Source organism: Terrapene carolina, unplaced genomic scaffold (genome assembly GCF_002925995.2).
Source record: "Terrapene carolina triunguis isolate 2854851 unplaced genomic scaffold, T_m_triunguis-2.0 Scaffold88, whole genome shotgun sequence".
NCBI classification, from domain to species: Eukaryota; Metazoa; Chordata; order Testudines; family Emydidae; genus Terrapene; species Terrapene triunguis.
Genome location: NW_020664439.1, coordinates 27,569,508 through 27,588,178, shown reverse-complemented (window position 1 = coordinate 27,588,178; position 18,671 = coordinate 27,569,508). Strand labels below are relative to the sequence as shown.

Here is an 18,671-nt window from a genome sequence, read left to right as displayed (position 1 = left end):
CCAATCCAGCTACATTATATGACATTAAAAAGTGAACATGTGTATTTTTCCAGTTAAGATTTAACAGAGTGCAAATACAGTTAACAGTACAGCTAAATACTCTGAAATAAAACACAGCAGCATGGACAGGTAGAGACAGATCCAAGCTCTCACTTAAGTTAGTGGGAATTTTGCCATTGACTTTAAAAAGGGGCAGGATTGGTGCAAAATGTATTTTGGATTATGTTTTGTTTTTAAAATTTCCATTGCTTGCACACATATTTGCACTTCTTACAAACCATGGAAAATATTTTGTTCTATAGAAATAAATTAGTAGATTACACTAATCAAAAGAACTATTACCATCTCACATGTTTAAGTCAGAGATAACTAGTAGTATCAACAATCTTTTTTATGGGCTTTCCTGAAATATGAACAAGGTTTCTTTTATGATATGTAGTTAGTTTTCAATTCCTATATTCAGAGATTTTGATCATAACTAGTTACAAATATTTAGAAAGCTTAGCAATAAAGTATTTTAATGGTAATGCAGGCTCTCAGTATGAAAAACACATTTAATAAATGTAGTTAACTATACAGTGAAAAAACCTTCCAAATGTATTTTTAAAAATCTGAATGTAACATGGGTATAATTTAGCAAAATAACATATTTCTTTTTAAATATAAATATGAGATTTAACCATGGTTATTAATTGGTGAAGTAATACCGTAACAACCAGAAGCCTTCAAAATTTCCAGCTCTTACACCTACTTAATTGTTACTCTTCTTGATATTTTTGATTCTGGGCTTACTTATACCATTTATCAATACTGCAAGCTCATTCTTTTCATTTTTGCTACAGTAAATTCTTTATATTTGACTTGATCTTCGATTAGGCCTAGACTACACCGAGAACATACATTGCATAGGTTAATGAAAGATAGCAAATTATTCTTGTGAAATTACTGTCTTGAGCACAAATATTTGTTTCATAAAAATAAGAAATGTATTCAAGAAAAAAATCTATATCATCCCATTTAGATCATAGAAGGGCGAGTGGTCAGAGCTTAATCCTTTTCCAGAATACCATTACAGAAGATACATCTGGACTGAGCTGGGTACAGGTTCATATTAGCAAATAATTTTGCATCTGGACCAGAATGGAGATGAGATTGAATGCTTTGAAAAGACCTATTGGCTTCAGACTATTCACATGCTTAAAGTTAAGCACGGGGTGAAGAGCAGTTTTGAGTACAAAGTGGCAGCAAAACTAGGCCTTAAATAAATAAAATAAAATATCTTACATGAGTAGTTTTTTGTAGTGGCCCATTTCAGCTGTTGCTTTCTGAAACTTGAGTCCAATTGTCTCTACTTGATTTGTTAAATCTGAAACAACAAATATATCTGTTTTTATTTCTGTATTTGTATGCTCATCATCATTATATTTGCCTTATGTAGCTGCTCTTTACAGAAAAACAAAAACAAACAAAAAGCCAACAACCAGGTAACCCAGTAAAATTAATTGACTTATCAAAAGTTTCTGTGATAAGTAAATTGATAATTTCTAATTATAAACTTTAATTATAAACTAGGCTTCCAATAATCCTCAGTAATGAATAATGCAAAGTATCTACCTTCCTCAAGAAAGATCATCATTTTATGACTTATTTTTGTTGATTTGTCATTGCTGATAAACAATAGGAAATTATATATGCTTGGGTTTTCCTATGAAAAACAAAGTCGATTTATTGGAACAGTTAGATTTGTGCAGCAGTGCCATGTACTCAAATTTAGAAAGACTTATTTTTATTCCTGTTCTAGCAAAGACTGAATGAATTAAGAAACTGAATCCAAAATATCAAGAACTTGACTTTACATTAGATTTTTTTTTTATTTCACAAGGCAATATATTCAATTCAATTGATGTGAATGCAAAAAAGCTTTAAACTGTAGATATACAGATCAAAATTCTGCTCTTGGTTACACACGCAACTGAGAGCAAAATTTGGCCCAGAAATCAGAAGGATAAGTATGAAATGCACTTTACAACTAGAAGTATCAGAAATTATCCACATTTGTTTTTATTTCACATTTTCTCTCAGCTAAATGTTATCCCCAAAGCCACAACATCGATCAGCTTCAGTAGCTCACTAAGGACATGTCTACACTTACCTCCGGAGCGATCAATCCAGCAGGGGTTGATTTATCGCGTCTAGTGAAGACATGATAAATCGACCGCCAAGTGCTTTCCTGTCGACTCCCATACTCCACCAGAGCGAGAGGCACAGGCGGAGTTGACGGCGGAGTGTCAGCAGTCGACTTATCACAGTGAAGACACCACAGTAAGTAGATCTAAGTACGTTGACCTCAGCTACATTATTCATGTAGCTGAAGTTTTGTAACTTAGATCGACTTCCTCTCCCCCCCCCCCAGTGTAGACCAGGCCTAAGAAATCAGATTTTTCCCTTTTCCCAACAGACAGTCCAACATGTTCCCTCTGAGCCATAAGGTTAATTCTAGCTTGTTCCACTTTAGAAATACCTTAACTAAAATGCAGTAGCAGTACAAATGCTTCTAAGTCTTACTTGTTTCATATAGCTTCTTTATACAAAAAAACTCACAAAATTAAGTGATGGAAGACACCTGTGACCTCACCTAGTCCATCCCCTGTTAGTGCAGGTCTGGTTCCCTGCAGTACATTTTGTTGTCATCGATTTTAAGGCAAGAAGAGATCAGCACATTATCTAATCTGACCTCCTGTACATCACAGGCTGCCATCCCACCTCCACCACCCACACACTAAACCCAACAACGAAAATCAGACCAAAGTATTACAGTCCACAGGAGACTAGACTATTATGTGCCACAGGCAGAGAATGAGAGGGGCCAAGATGCACCAGTGCCCAAGGCTCCTGCATAGGCAGGAAAATGATTAAGTGAGATATATCCAGATTATCCTGGCAAGTGACTCATTCCCACACATTGCAAAGGAAGGTGAAAAACTCCCAAGGTCAATCTGACTTGGGGGGAAATTCCTTCCTGACCCCACATATGGGGATCAGTTAGACCCTGAGCATGTGAGCAAGAACCAGCCAAAAGGCACTTGAGAGAAAGAATGCTCAGTGGCACCTCAGAGCCATGACCCACCGGCCCCAATGTTCCATCTCTGGCCATGGTCATCCCTGATACTGCTGAGGAAGGAGATAAACAAACCAAAACAGAATACGGGGGAGGGAATGAAACCCGTTCCTGACCCCTGGCTGGTCCCAGCTGAAACCTGAAGCATTAGCTTTTAAGGCACATACAACATTAACCGGAAGTGAGCCCCAGGGCTGTTGAGCCCCACCTCTTACCATCACAAGCAATCCCATCATACAATCGCACTCATAAATTTGTTCAGGTCTTTCTTAAAACTAATTATTTGCCCCCACAACTCTTATTGAGTGGCTTTCCAGAACCTCACCCCTCTGATGGTTAGAAACTGTCCTCTAATTTCCAGCCTGAATTTGCTCACCACCAGTTTCTATCCATTTGCTCTTGTGCTAACACTGTCCTCTAGCTTAAATAGCTTTTCACCCTCCCTTGTATTTAACCCCTATATATTAATAGACAGCAATCATATCCCCTTTTTTGCTAGGCTAAACAAGCCAAACTCTTCCAGTTCATAAGATAAGCCCTCCAGTCCCCTGATCATCCTAGTAGTTCTTCTCTGCATCTGTTCCAGTTTAAATTCATCTTTCTTGAACATGGGTAACCAGAACTGTACACAGTATTCCAAATGAGGTCTTCCCAATGCTTTGTACAATGGCATAAATATTTCTCAATCTCTAGTGGAAATGCTTCACCTAATAAATCCTAGACATTTGCCTTTTTCATAGCTGTGTCACATTGACTTATATTCATTCTGTGATCAACCCACACACCCAGTGGTTTGCTCAGTCGAGTTTTAAAATCCTAGTTTTTTTAAAATACTGTGCTATTAAAAGATAACACTGAATATTCCTTAGTGGGTAAATCCTATCAGGATCATTTTCTGATAGGAGAACGTGACCCCCTTTTTCTGTCTGGCTAACAGCATGCCCTTATTGACTGAAATATCTACTCATTTTTATTAAGTTGGCTTTCCAATACTAACTGTAACTATTGAAAGCTCAGAGCAGGAACATTTAATACTAGCTTTGTTAGCACATCTTAAGGAATAATACAAAGTATTAGAGAGAGATCTCCTTAAACTATCAGAAATAATAAAAAGCTTCTTTAGGATGAAGTCTTCCCATTGACTTAATTTGGAGCTGGATCAGGCTCAATATAATTAAGGTAGAACTAACTGTAGAAACTAACTGTAGAAACATCTTCCCAATATGTGTCTGCCTGCCACTGAATTAGAAATGGACAGTAATAAAAATTCACACAATATAAAATTCCATTGCCACTGTGCATATGTACCTCTGATATAATACGTGATGTATGTTGCTGAATTAATTTTGGCAGTGCTTGTAGCCCTTCGAGACAGTAAATCTTTTGAAATTGAAATGATTTCTATTCGGATCTTTATAAACCAAAGTTCACAATAATAAAAATGATTAAGAGAAGGTAAGCAGATCTTAAGAAATGTTAACTTCTTTTTAATAAATATGATTCGATGCATATAGACAAATGATCGCTACAAGTCATGGATGGAAAATCTGAACTTCACAGATCCCCTAAGGAGTTAAATCTGTTAACTTTTATAAGCATGCAGTGGCTGCTGATAGCCTTTCTTCCCATTCTCTGCTGTGGACACAGAACCATGGGATGTGTCCCCAGAAGGCTTCGCGACACACAGAGGGGAGTGCCACACCAATGAGGACACAATAACTCGGACAGGACTTTGCAGCGGGATTGCTCACACCCCAGCTAGGCCAACCCAGGTGCCAATCACCCAGGCTAACTCTGCAGTAAAGACATACCCTTAAGGACAACACTGCAGCAACAGAAAAGCTTTAATTCCCAAAGATAAAAGGAGGCAAATTTACTTTTAAATTTGAAGTTGTAGCGGGATAATTTAGCTAAGATGTGGTTAATTTAACAAAGATGTATTCCAGCATGGCAAAAATTATGTTAAAAACTGATCTAGTTATCTTAGCAGATGACACAAAAACTGGAAGAATCCTGGTGGTTTGGGATACAAACCAATGACTGACATTTGTTTATTTTAAAACTATGTTTCTGTCATAACTTCCTCACGGCTGTTTTTAAAATTGCTATGACAAAACATGGCTGGGTTACCCAAACTATGTTAGCTGTTTTACAAAACTGTACAGTAGGTAATGACTAACGCCATGACCTTTGTTTTCCAACGCTCAGTATCCATGACTTTTCTAAGGACAGGAAGTTGCGGCCAAGTAAATCAAGGCTAGATAAGACCACCTGCACTATACAGTTACTTCAATTTCTCCAAGTGGGCATTCCTCAACAATGTGTTGTTCTGTACAGTCCTCCAAAGCTACATTACTCAGCTTTAATTTCCTGTCATTCAGAATGACATTGGATTATGAAGTAAATGGCCTTGAATGCCTACAGAATAAAAAAAAAAAGGAAATGTTGGCTTTAAACACCAAGCAGATGTAAGGCGGAACACATGGCAACAATCCAGAATTTACCACAGCGAGTTCTACTCTGATGTGACTGCTTTTTCCATAGAGATTAAGTAAGGATCAAATTATTTTAGATGAGCTAGGCAAAATAAAGAGCCCATAGCCTCTCTTCATATGGGGACAGCTGCTAAGGATAGCATAGGATAGCATTTCATAGTCATTTGATTTTTGGCAATCAGTCATTTAAAGATTTCTGTGATTCTGGAAGGTTTCTGGGAATTGTGAATCTGCATAGCTGTTATGATCTATGGGGCTGCAGAACACAGTTTTGGAGTGAAGGGAAAGGAAGGGTATAAAGCTTATTCAGTACCAGTAGCTTGAGAGCTCTTTTTTTTTTTACACTCAATTTGTTTCAAGATGTTTTTATAATGATTGTACAGCACTACGAGCACTGGTTAAGAGTGTTCATAAATATATACACCAATGGTGGATTATCCAGTGGGCCAATGGGGCCCGTGCCCAGGGGCCAGTCCCTGGCAGAAGCACCAGCCGAGGCAGGGCAGGCGGGAGAATCCCCAGTGCTCTGCCCCTAGTCCCGCAGAAGCCCAGGGCAGAGAGGAAGCCCTAGGGCCCGGACCTCAGCTGTGGCCCCAGGACTGGAAGCGCTCTCGCTCCCTGCCACGGCCTCAGGGCTAGAGGAGCTCTCACTCCCTGCTGAGGCCCCAGGGCCATGGCGGGGGGACAGAGCTTCTCCTGTCTTGGGGCTGCAGTGGGGGTGGGGAAAGGAGCAAATGGGTTGCAGGGCCGCAGCGGCAAGGCGGAATGGGAGGAAGGGGCAGAACAGGATGGGGCTGTGGGCAGGGACGCAGGTGGAAGGGACAGAACAGGGGCAGAACCGCAGGCGGAAGGGGTGGGGAGGGGCCCCCCACTTGCTCTGGCCAAGGGCCCCAGGAAACCTTAATCCACCTCTGATACACAGATTCAATTAGAGGACCAGATCCTGAAAGTCCTTTGTGCACAGAGCTCCCATTGGAGCCAACAGAAGTTCTGCAGCAGAGGGTTTTGCAGGGTTTCCACAACTAAATACAGCTTCACATGAAGTTGAAGGACATGTTAAATTGCCATAAAACTGAGGAAAGTACAAAGGAGGATGGTAAGACAAAAGGTAACTCATGCTGAAAAATTGCTGGGCAAAGGAAAATGCTAGATACATAAATGGTGTAATCAAATAAAGTAAAAATTTCATGCAGCAATGAAAATAAACATTGCTATAAGCCACAGGCAACTAAAACAATCAACTGGCTTTTCCACTTTGCAATGTGAATTCCAAACATAGCTTGAGATCACATCTTAAACTACTTTCAATTCTGGCAGGTTTCAACCTAAAACCATGTCAATATTTTTTTGTTTTATTTATCCATCTTATCTTAGCCACATACCTCACCCAAAGAGATACTAACTTGTCCTAGTAACACGTTATATGCCCTCCTTCCTATGTGCCTTCCAGGAGCTAGGAGGATTTTAGACACTTCATTCAAATCATCAAACTGGAAAAAGTGTATTCTTCAAGAGATCCTAAATAAGGCTGTAGAGAATAGTTCATGTTTGGTAATGCTTAGTGTTATTGTTATATGGCTGGAGAGACAGTCCTTTTAATGCTGTGTTGGTTTTTGTTGTTGTTGTTGTTGTTGTTGTTTTTTGTTTTGTTTGTTTGGCTACTTGGCTTTTTTTTTTGTGGGAGCTTCATGTAACAAGCTCTTTGACCTACATATAAGTAAAACTTTATTTAGAACATTAAAATGAGCACTCCAGCAATACTCTCTTCTTTACAGTGAACTCTCCTTGTCAAATATAATAAAAGACTGATAATACAAGGAAGTTCTTTGATGAATACGCAGCTATTTCAATCACAGATTAAGATGCTTTCATTTCAGCAATGTATTCATAAAACTGTAATGAAGGGATGGGCAACCTTTGGCACGCGGCCCGTCAGTGAAATCCGCTCGCGGGCCGGGCCAGTTTGTTTTCCTGCAACGTCCGCAGGTTCAGTCGATCGCGGCGCCCACTGGCCACGATTCACTGTTCCAGGCCAGTGGGGGCTGCGGGAAGCAGCGCGGGCCGAGGAATGTGCTGGCCGCTGCTTCCTGCAGCCCCCATTGGCCTGGAACAGCAATCTGTGGCCAGGGGGAGCTGCGATCAGCCGAACCTGCGGACACTACAGGTAAACAAACCGTCCCGGCCTGTCAGCGGATTTCCCTGACGGGCCGCGTGCCAAAGGTTGCCGATCCCTGCTGTAATGGTAATACTGCCACTTATATAATTAATTTCATTTTAGTCAGCAATCTCTCTCACAGGCTTGATTCACATCTATTTGAAAACAAGTATGCTTTAAGATTAATTTAACATATTTTGTATTATCTTAGACAAGATTGAGATAATGTTGTTATGCTGGAGTTAGGTGAAACCTTGTTGAACCTCATGGGCATAATTGCGATCTTTCATTCACAATAGCCCTAAAAAGCAGTTAAGCTCCATTTTAGAGCAAGATAGCTGAAACAACAGGAGCCACCAACCAAAACATAGCTTAGCTCCTGACCAGCCTTGAATGTGACCTATGTGTCAAGGAGGGCTCTGAAGAGACACTTTTTTAAGCTTCTGGGGCATGCAAAAGGGGCAAGCCTCACTGCCTGACCAGGGACTTGAACCCTGGACCCTCAAATTAAAAGTCTGATGCACTAAGATATGCGGGTGGAGGGATTTCACTAGGGGATGAATGCAGCATCACAGAAGCAACAGAAAAGGCAGCAGAAAACCAAGACAGCCAGAGAAGTACTTGTAGCATGATCCCAACGGACAGCTGAGAGAGAACTTGTTGAGTAGAGTGCAGGCTGGAAAAAAAGAGGCTTGGAATATTAAGCAAGGAAACTGCCTCCTGTTGTTTCATTCCTACTGTGTTCAGGGGATCGGGACTTTGTACATTCTTTGTAAAAAACAGGATTGCATCAAAGAAATACCTGAGCCCATCATCAATTTATCTTCCTAAAGTAAACAACCTGCAAGTCCCTGAATATTGGCCAATCACTTGGGGGCAAAAGGGGTAACAATATTTAGATTTTCTTAGAATTGCAATGCTGGAGCAGATGGGGATATACATCTAAAGACTTGATAGACCCTTCTGAAGAGTATTTATTTAAAAAGATTAGCCAGTGGAGGAGGTGGGAGATAGAAAAGGGATATGTATATGTATATTATGCAGTCAGACTTACAACAATTTATGCAACTTTGGGTTTTTCAGGAGAGCAGAGAAACACACAAAATCCCAAAATATAATGTGCACATCCCTTCAAGAATATTTATATTTTACTTAACTTTTCCTGCACCACATACTTTAAGGTGAATTATATATAGGATGTGGAGAAAAACACAAGGTCCAGATTCTGAACTGTTATACAAATCCAGAGTAATTCATTGATTTAAGAGAGAAACACTGTATTTACACTCTAAGTTAGATCCCAATCTGATTTAAAAATTTACTAAATACCTGTTAACAGACATTTTCTTAATCATTACCAAAATCCTAGCTCCCACCCCCTTTTCACTAATGGCCAGATTGTGAGCCCATTGGTGATAGTTACACAAGAAATTCCACTGAAGCCAGTGGGACTACTTGCATGAGTAATTGCTCACCCACATGAGTAAGGAGCTCATAATATGGTTGATATTATGATTACTCTTGATAATTAAGACTGACTCGTTTTGTCCAAATTTCTGGTCTCTCAAAATCCAAACCTGAACTCACTGGGAGGTAAGGAAAAGTTGTTTTTACAGAGCCTCTTATCTTCAGTCTTCCTAGCCAATCATGAATAGGCAGGTTGTAATAGGTAGGGAAAGAAAATAGAGCTTCTGCTCTCCCCTTTCTTAGAAGAGGTATTTTCTCTCCACTGTTCAAGCCACAAAAATGAAACATGTTACAGTAAATATACTCTTTCACAGGAACTCCTGCTTTTCTTGAAGAGCAAGTGAAGAAGGGATCATCCTTCCATAACCAAATCTCTGTCTAACCCAATATCTCCAAAATACATAGCCCAGGGTGACTAAGAAGGGCTGAGGTTCTTTTTCCATCCTTCTTATTTTTTCCTCTACATTTACAGTGCTGTTGAAAAATGTTGATGAGCCCCTGTTGGACCTCCCCCCCCCGATAGTCAAATTGTGTTCAAATACCAAACACCCACCCTCAAATTTGAGTACGAGGAGGGCGGGAACCACTCAAAGGTACTTCAAAGGTACTTACAGCATGAGTAGTGGGTATTTTAACTGAAGCCCATCTAGACCCACTGGACGCTATTCTCTTTATGGAATCATACTGCACATCTCTGCTCCTTCAGAATGGTTTCATTAAATCATTAAAGACACTACCAAGAAGATGAACAGACTACTCCTTTCTCTTTCCATCTTATTTCACATTCCTAATGTGAAGAAAAGTGCTCATCTCCCCTAATATACAACCTTGCCAATGAGTCCTACAACTGTCTACCTTTCCCAGTCATCCCTCAGTATTCATTACTAACATGTACTGCAGACCAATGTTAGGACTAGCATCAGAAGGTGTATGTATAGTGAGCAAGTTAGAACCAAAACTTGAGACTAAATTTTATGAACCAGATGGACTTGAAAAAAATAGCAGCACCCTTGTGAAAGAGACACTTTATAAATGTGGTCAGGTGCAGCAAAGAAGTTGCCCACTGTCACACATATTGGCAGGTAGCAGAAATGAGAGTAAGGACAAGAGCCCCATCTCACAGGAAAATGTGTTACTGTAGCTCCTTTGCTGCTTCTGGCCATGGGAATATGCATGGGGTCTCCACCACAATTTGTCCTAATTTCTTTCAAGTCCTTCTCATTTAGAAGAAAATTAGCCACTATATTCTATTCTATCCTGAAATTTTTTTGGCTCTGCTGTCTCTTTCCCCTCTAAGTCACATGCTGTGGGGCAATAGCGTGGCCTGGTATATTTTACTGAACTCCTAACTCCAAAAAGACTGAACAAAATTGGATGAAATTTAAAACCAACCAACCAACCAATGACTCAATCTTTTGGCTGAGAGAACAATGGTAAATTTCAGGCCAAAGGGATAATTCTTCAGCAAGTCATGTGAGCAAGGGAAAACAAAGGATTATAGCAGAAACTATTTTGCTGCCTTCATTGCATTAGCTGCAATTGAGTGACTGCTGTAATATGAAATGCCCACAAAGATTTTACAATTGTTCGTTGATTGAGCAACAATAAATATAGCAAAAAATCCTGTTTATGGAAATTAAAATTCTATTTAAAAAAGACTGGTAGTAATAATAATTACATAAACTGCCAGTCTTCTGCTCATTTTTTGAACACTGAGACTATTTAAGAACTAAAGCAAAAAATGTGACAATACACTCAAAATAGTTGATGAAAATAAAAAAACCAAAACAAGGACACTGTGGGTTTCACTCTGATCTCATTCACATAAGTTTCCTGCGAGCGTAAATCCATTGAAGTCAATGGAGTTAATCCTGATTTCCACTGGTGTACTTGAGATCCAATTCATACTTTAAGGTTGTCTTTTGAACCATAGTAAACTTTCTTTAAAACAATGTAAAACTAATTTTACAGTTTTATGTTTGCTTTGAAACAAAAAACTTTATTTTTATAAAAAGAACATGTACTTATCATGTAACATAAACCTGATAGCACTATGGCCCCAATGTAGCAATAAGCACCATATAGACAGATCCCTTCACCTGCATGAAGGTCACTGCAGGATCAGACACTACATTTGTTATTTTTAATGAGTAGTTTAGGAGGCCAAAGGGGGCTTGGGAGAATACCCAACCTAAAAATCTTTCTACAACTCTCACCTTTCTACATTCCCAAATTCTACCAGACAGCAACACTAAACATTTCATTTGCCCTTAGGAAAGGCTATATTGTGCAACTCCTTTGCTAAATTTTGTTACTGATTTTTTTTTAAATATGCAGCACACAGCATTGCTCAGATGACATTTTATCTGCTTATTTACATTTTGCAAAAATTTAATACTAACATTAAGATGGAATTCTATATAATCTGTTGCACTTATGTTTTCCACATAGAATATCTGCTATTTCACTTTTCAGTTATAAACACTTTTTTAAAAAAACTGACATGGGCAAAATAACATAACCTAATGCTATGTTAAATAGTACAATAGTCAGCTAAACTAGAGGCGGTCATGGTGACCCTTCAGCTACTGGCATGGTATTGCTGAGATGTTGGAGATTCCACACAATCATCCTAACTGCTGAGATAACTTTAAGTGAACCCATTACGTAAACTTCGTAAGAGATCCCTCTTCTCAATAACACATTTAAGTAAAGAAAGAGGGAGGAGAAGAGAAAATATAACAGTACACTTTATAAGACTTCTTAAATAAAGGTATAATTTTATTTAGCACTTATGTAGCACTTTAAATTTTCCAATCACTTTCCAAACATTAACTAGTTAATCCCCTAAACACCCCTGTGAAGTGGATAGAGAGAAACTTTATTCTCACTCATTAATTTATGTCTGTGATGAAAGCATAGTTGGCAGTGATGTTCTCTATGATCTATGAACTCGTGTAGTGGAAAATTTTCAGGATATTATCATGTTGTGACAGGGTGGGTGTCCCCATCCAGTGTGGGGTGAGTTCACCCCGTCCCTCAAGCTGTCCTTTGCCTCAAGGTGGTGAGATCTAAAGACTAAAATCGATAGGGTAACCGTGATTCACAGGGCAGCAAGGCCTAGTGGCTGGAGTCAATAGAGTTACCCTGGCACGCAGGGCAGTGAGGCCTAATGGCCAGAATCAATGGGGTTTACCCTGATTCGCAGTGCAGCAAGGCTTAGCAGCCAGAGTCAATGGGGTTTACCCTGATTCGCAGGGCAGCAAGGCTTAGCAGTCAGAGTCGCTGGAGTTGCCCTGAGTCACAGGGCGGTAAGGCCTATTGGCGAGAGTCGATGGGTCGCCACCTGGGGGGCGGGAAGGTTAGCGGCCAAGATAGGAGGACCCAGGGCCCACCCTGCTCCACCGGGTCCCGGCCCAGGGCCTTAACAGTGGCAGAGTGTTCCGCCACTGTGTCGGCAGGGCTCCAACCAAAACATGCCGACTTCCCACAGGACTATAGCTAGTCCTCCCTGGGCCACTTCCTACCATATCTTTTGGAGCTGTAGTTGCGGTGTCGTCGGGGTCTCCGGGCTTTTCGGCACGTGCGGTTCCTGGTGACTGATCCCGCTCAGATGTCCACAGGCCCTTGGAGGCCAGTCTGAGTCTCCATGGCTCTGGCTTCCACAGTCAGGGGTTCCAGCTGCTCCCAGGATGGAGCTGGCAAGGAGCATCCTTCCTCCCTGGCGCTCAGCCCAGAGCTGAGCTGCTCCCTTTTATACTAGTGCTACATCAGAAGCACGCCCAGTAGGGACATGGGGGTGTGGCATCCTCAGTCCACAGTGAGGAGTTAACCCTTCCCCATCCACTGTGGAGTGAGTTCACCCCGTCACACAAGTATATAACTTTGTCAGAGTACCCATACCATTCTAAGGCTTTCTTTTCAAAAACCATGCCTTCCCATTAAGTTATATTATATTGTAGTAATAAAAATGGAAACCGTGGTCAACAGATCCTAACTCATTCCCAAAGAGAGAGGCCAATCTATAATTACTTATATTACCACTGAATACCAAGACCAGCTGGGCCAGTTGGAGGTTATAAGAATCATAAATGCCTTCTCGGATTTGACTTTCTGAATTACTCTGGACCGAGAGAGAGTTGGGAGGAAAGGTTTAGAGAAGGCATGTTCTCCATCATTCAGAAAAGTGCCCACCACCTGAGCTCCTAAGTAATATGTCTTTACTTTTTGATTTTCTGCAGAGGTGAACGCATCTAGTAGGTGTCATCCAAATCTGGCTACTATTCTCTGGAAGGCACTATTGTTCAGTGATCATTCTTCCTAGTTCAACCTTTTCTTGCTGAGCCAATCTTCTTTTATTTATATTTGATGTTCCTCTGACATGAACAGCCTTAAATAATACTATATTTCCACCCAGGAGAACAGAAAGGTGGTTTCTCGGTGTAGGACTGACTGCAGAACTGCCCATCCCCTAGTTTAGTGAGGTAAGCTCCTGTGGTGCTCTTGTCTATTCTTACAAGCAGGCAGCCTCCTTAGAAGTGGTCCTGAAGATGTAGATGAACTAGCTGTTCTACATATAGACAAAATATTAATTTTCTGGAACTTTCTTTTTAGTATGGACCACAGACCCTGAAAAGCCTCGTTTCTTCAATGATCTACCAAGCCTAGCAGACTTCCACCAGTAATTTGAGTCTCAAAATAGCTGTAGAAAAGTGGTACTCTGCATTATATGCTCCCTCATTAATCACCACCAAAGAAAAGACCTTGCAGGATTCCTGCATCAACACTAATCCCATAGACATGAAACTCCTCCAATGATCCCAAACTTCTAGAAGAAAAAGCAGGAAAGGTTACATATGCAACTTTGTCCACTGAACAACATCCATGCAAAATACCATCACTCCCAATAATCTGAAAAATTGATAACCTGAGAATGTGTGTTGCATTATCCTGGACATGGTCTGGACAACATACAAATATTTTCATTGGATAGGATGACTTTGCCTACTCTGAACCCCCAGTAAATAAGGCAGGGGTGGGCAAACTACGGTCCACAGGCCACATCCGGCCTGTCAGACCTTTTGATCTGGCTCTCAGCTCCCACCGGCCACATGAAGTTGTTGAGGCCAAGAGCGTAACAAGATTTAAAAAGGGAATGTACATTTATATGGATATTAAGAATATCCAGAGTTGTTATAATTAATCATAACAAATATTTTCTGAAAGAGATATTAAACCTTGGGCTTCAGGATTTAGAACAATCTCTAACTTCCGAAATCAGGATGAAACCTCTGTCTGGGAGACAGATCATCTCATATCTGCCTACTGCAGGGTTCTTACACCCTTCTCTGAAGCACTTGGTACTAGCCATTGTCAGAGACAGGATACTGGAGTAGGTGGACTTCAGGTCTGATCCAGTATGGCCATTCCTATGTTTTATGTTCCACAACAAGTGTCATGTGAATGTCCAGGTGAGGGTTAAATTAAAAATCCCACAGTTCTTTTAGAAAAATAAGGATAACCCAGTGGCACAGACAACCTTCCAAATCCCCCAAAAGCATGTTTTAATAGTTAAGGATGCCTACAAGCTATTGCTGAATTCACAATGGTTGTTCCACTTCCTATACATGCTCACTGCATTAGCAGAATTTAAGTCATTAATTTGTAAAGCTTTGAGATATGTTGAATATAACAGGTACTTAAAAAAATTCTACTCAGCTTTAAGATGATGCTCTGCAGTCCTGAAAATGCCATATCCCAGGAAAGCAATTACAAACATGCAGTATAGCACCACTGGCAATTTAACATGCACCATACTGGCATTTTTCATTTGGAAAAGAGGAGCAAACTGCAAGTTTCAACTCCAAATGAAATTCTGAAGTGTATTTGAGAAAGATATTTCCATATTTTTCTCCTTTTCCTTTAGGTAGATTAATCCCTTGAAAAGTCTGTATGGAAAAATACAAATATTTTCTCTTCAGGCCAGTCTTGTGGGACAAGCTGTTTTGAAAGTTACAGAAATACTCTGAAAGTCTTCCAGGCTAGATTTTTATAAAAAAAAAAGTAAATATAAAAACGATCTAATTGCCCCATGACTTGTCACAATTTGTGTCTGTTTACTGAAAGTTAGAAGGTATACAAGCCTTCTTGAGGGGAAAAAGAAAGTCAGTTGAATAGTTTGCTGGTCATACTGACCTCTGGGAAAAGCATCAGAGATTAGAAAAAAAATAAGCATTTATGCACACGGCTCCTTATAAATTACTACAGTGTGGGGAAAAAAACATGCAATTATGTAATTAACACGTTGGCTCTAAATGGTATAACCCTAACAATTTTTCCCTGCTAGTTATTCCCCAAATCAATAAAAAAAATACAATGCTTAGACTGTCATTTAAATCATTTCAATTTGTATTTACTTCTTACTAGGACATCCAGACTGCAGTAACAGCCGTCTTTCAGATTTAAATTTTGGGAGATTTTCCATTGCATGCCAAATGACAAAACTTAACCTCTCTTAGCCTCCTTCCACCTTTAGACTATAATGTCTACTTAGACTGTAAACTCTTTGGAGCAAGGAAAGACAGTTACCTTTTCCGTAACTGGTGTTCTTTGAGTTGTGTTGCTCATGTCCATTCTATATTAGGTGTGTGTGCTTGCCACATGCACCGGTGCTGGAAGTTTTTCCTTCAGTGGTATCTGTAGGGGACTGGCTCTGGCGCCCCCTGGAGCAGCATGCACATGCCATGGTATAAGGGGCGCCACCGGCTCTCCCCACCCTCAGTTCCTTCTTGCTGGAAACTCTGACTGTGGGGAAGGAGGGGGAGTTATAGAATGGACAGGAGCAACACATCTTGAAGAACACCAGTTACGGAAAAGGTATCTGTCTTTTCTTCAAGTGCTTGCTCATGTCCATTCCATGTTAGGTGACTCCCAACCAGTACCCTTGGAGGTGGGTAGGAGTTCACAGACATGTAGATTGCAACACAGCTCTGCTGAACCCAGCGACGTCCCTGGCTTGCTGACTGATGGCATAATGCGCCGTGAACATGTGAACCAAAGACCACGTTGCAGCTCTGCAAATGTCCTGGATGGGAACGTGGGCCAGGAAGGCCGCCGAGGACACCTGAGCTCTGGTCGAGTGAGCCCTCAAAATTGGCGGCGGCGGGACCTGTGCCAGCTCGTAACAGGTCCAGATGCAGGAGGTGATCCAGTTGGAAATCCTCTGCGATGACATCGGAATGCCCTTCGTCCTGTCCGCTGTCGCAATGAAGAGCTGGGTCGACATGCGGAAGGGCTTGATACGCTCCAGGTAAAATGCCAGGGCACATCTGATGTCCAGGGCGTGCAGCCTCCTTTCCTCCCCAGAGGTGTGCGGCTTGAGGCAACACACTGGGATGAAGATGTCCTGATTAACATGGAAGGAAGACACCACCTTTGGCAAAAAGGCCGGGTGGGGTCGCAGTTGAACTTTGTCCACGTAGAACACTGTATATGGAGGCTCTATTATCAGGGGTTTAAGCTCCAACACACATCTCGCGGATGTTATTGCCACAAGGAACGCAACCTTCCAGCACAGGTGGGAGAGGGAGCAGGAGCCCACAGGCTCAAAGGGGGACCCCCGTGAGCCTAGAAAGAACCAAGCTAAGGTCCCACTGTGAGGCAGGAGTCTGGGACAGCGGAAAGAGTCTCTCAAGGCCTCTCAGGAATTGGACTGACATGTCATCTGAAAACACCATCTGACCTTGGATCAGTGAGTGAAAAGCGGAGATAGCCGCAAGGTGCACTCTGATGGAAGAGAGGGCAAACCCCTGGTTCTTAAAATGGAGCAGATAATCTAAGCTAGATTGTAAGGAGCACGACGTTGGAGAGATGCTATGCTCAGGCGCCCCGTGGGAGAACTTGGTCCATTTGGCCAGGTAGGTTGCTCTAGTGGAAGGCTTCCTGCTTTCCAGGAGGATTAGCTGGACCTCGCTAGAGCAGGCCCGCTCCTCCGAGTTCAACCATGCAGCATCCACGCCGTGAGGTGGAGGGGGGTGAGGATGGGGTGTAGGAGATGCCCGTGATCCTGCGAGAGCAGATCCAGTCGGTCGGGAAGGGGCCAGGGAGCGGCTACTGCCAGGTCCATCAGCGTGCCAAACCAATATTGGCACAGCCACGCGTGGGCGACCATGATGACTTCGGCCTTGTCTCTCTTGACCTTTGTGAAGACTCTGCTGATGAGTGGGATCAGTGGGAACGCATACATCAGACCCCCCCCAACCATGACAGGAGGAAGGCATTGGAGAGGGAGTTTTTGCCCAGACCCTGTAGGGAACAGAAGCAATGACATTTCTTGTTCTGTTCTGGTGGCAAACAGGTCCACTTGGGGAGTTCCCCACCTCTGGAAGAGTGCACAGGCTACCTCCAGATGGAGCGACCACTAGTGGTGAGAGGAAAAGGATCTGCTGAGGTGATCTGTCAGCGTGTTCCTGACACCGGAGAGCTGACAGGCCTCCAGGTAGATTGCATGGTCAATGCAGAAATCCCACAATCAGAGAGCCTCTTGACAGAGAGCCGATGAGCATGCTCCCCCCTGCCTGTTGATGTAGAACATTGAGGCCATATTGTCCATCAACATTCTCGCCACCTTGTCCGCCAGATGTGGTAGAAAGACCCTGCAGGCCAAAGGTACCGCTCTGAGCTCTTTGACATTTATGTGCCACGTCATCTCCTCTGGGGACCACATGCCCTGGGTCTGGAGGCCACCGAGATGCCGAGGTCCAAGGCGTCCGATATCAGCTCGATCGAGTGACAAGGATTGTCAAATGGAACTCCTTCCAGGACCGCCCTGGGGTCGGTCCACCACTGCAGCGAGGTAAGTATCGTCGGTGGGATGGTAACAACCTTTTCCAGGTGATCTCTGGACTGGAAATAGACCATCATCAGCCACTGCTGTAAGGGCCGCATCCTGAGCCTGGTATAGCAGACGACATATGCACATGCTGCCATGTGACCCAGCAGGTGCAGGCAAACCCTGGATGCGGTCAGGGGAACGTGGAGACTCGCACGATGAGGTTCACCAATTCTTGGAACCTCTCCTGTGGCAGAAACACTCTGGTGCAGGTGAAAATCGAGCACCACTCTGATGAACTCTATTCTCTGTACCAGAACTAATGTTGACTTCTTGTCATTTACCAGCAGGCCCAGGGATCGGCATGTGGCCTGCAGCACTGCAACATCCCTTTGGACTTGGGACCTGGAGCGGTCTTTGACGAGCCAGTCGTCGAGGTACAGGTAGATCCGGATGCCCCGACGCCTGAGGTAAGTGACTACCACCGACATGCACTTAGTAAACACCAAACGGGAGGACCACAAACTGACAGTGGTCGGGTCCCACCATGAATCGTAGGAAGCATCTGTGACCTTGAAAGATCGCTATGTGTAAATATGCGTCCTT

At 42.2% G+C, this 18,671-nt stretch overlaps 1 protein-coding gene across 1 annotated transcript in view; it reads right to left on the bottom strand.

Moving 5' to 3' along the window:
* Positions 1–18,671, bottom strand: part of LEKR1 (leucine, glutamate and lysine rich 1) — a 107,652-nt gene that overhangs the window by 34,477 nt on the left and 54,504 nt on the right. The window contains exon 7 of the mRNA XM_024192696.2: positions 1,285–1,366. Coding sequence (XP_024048464.2) covers positions 1,285–1,366 — 82 coding nt within the window. The remainder of the gene's footprint in view (positions 1–1,284; positions 1,367–18,671) is intronic.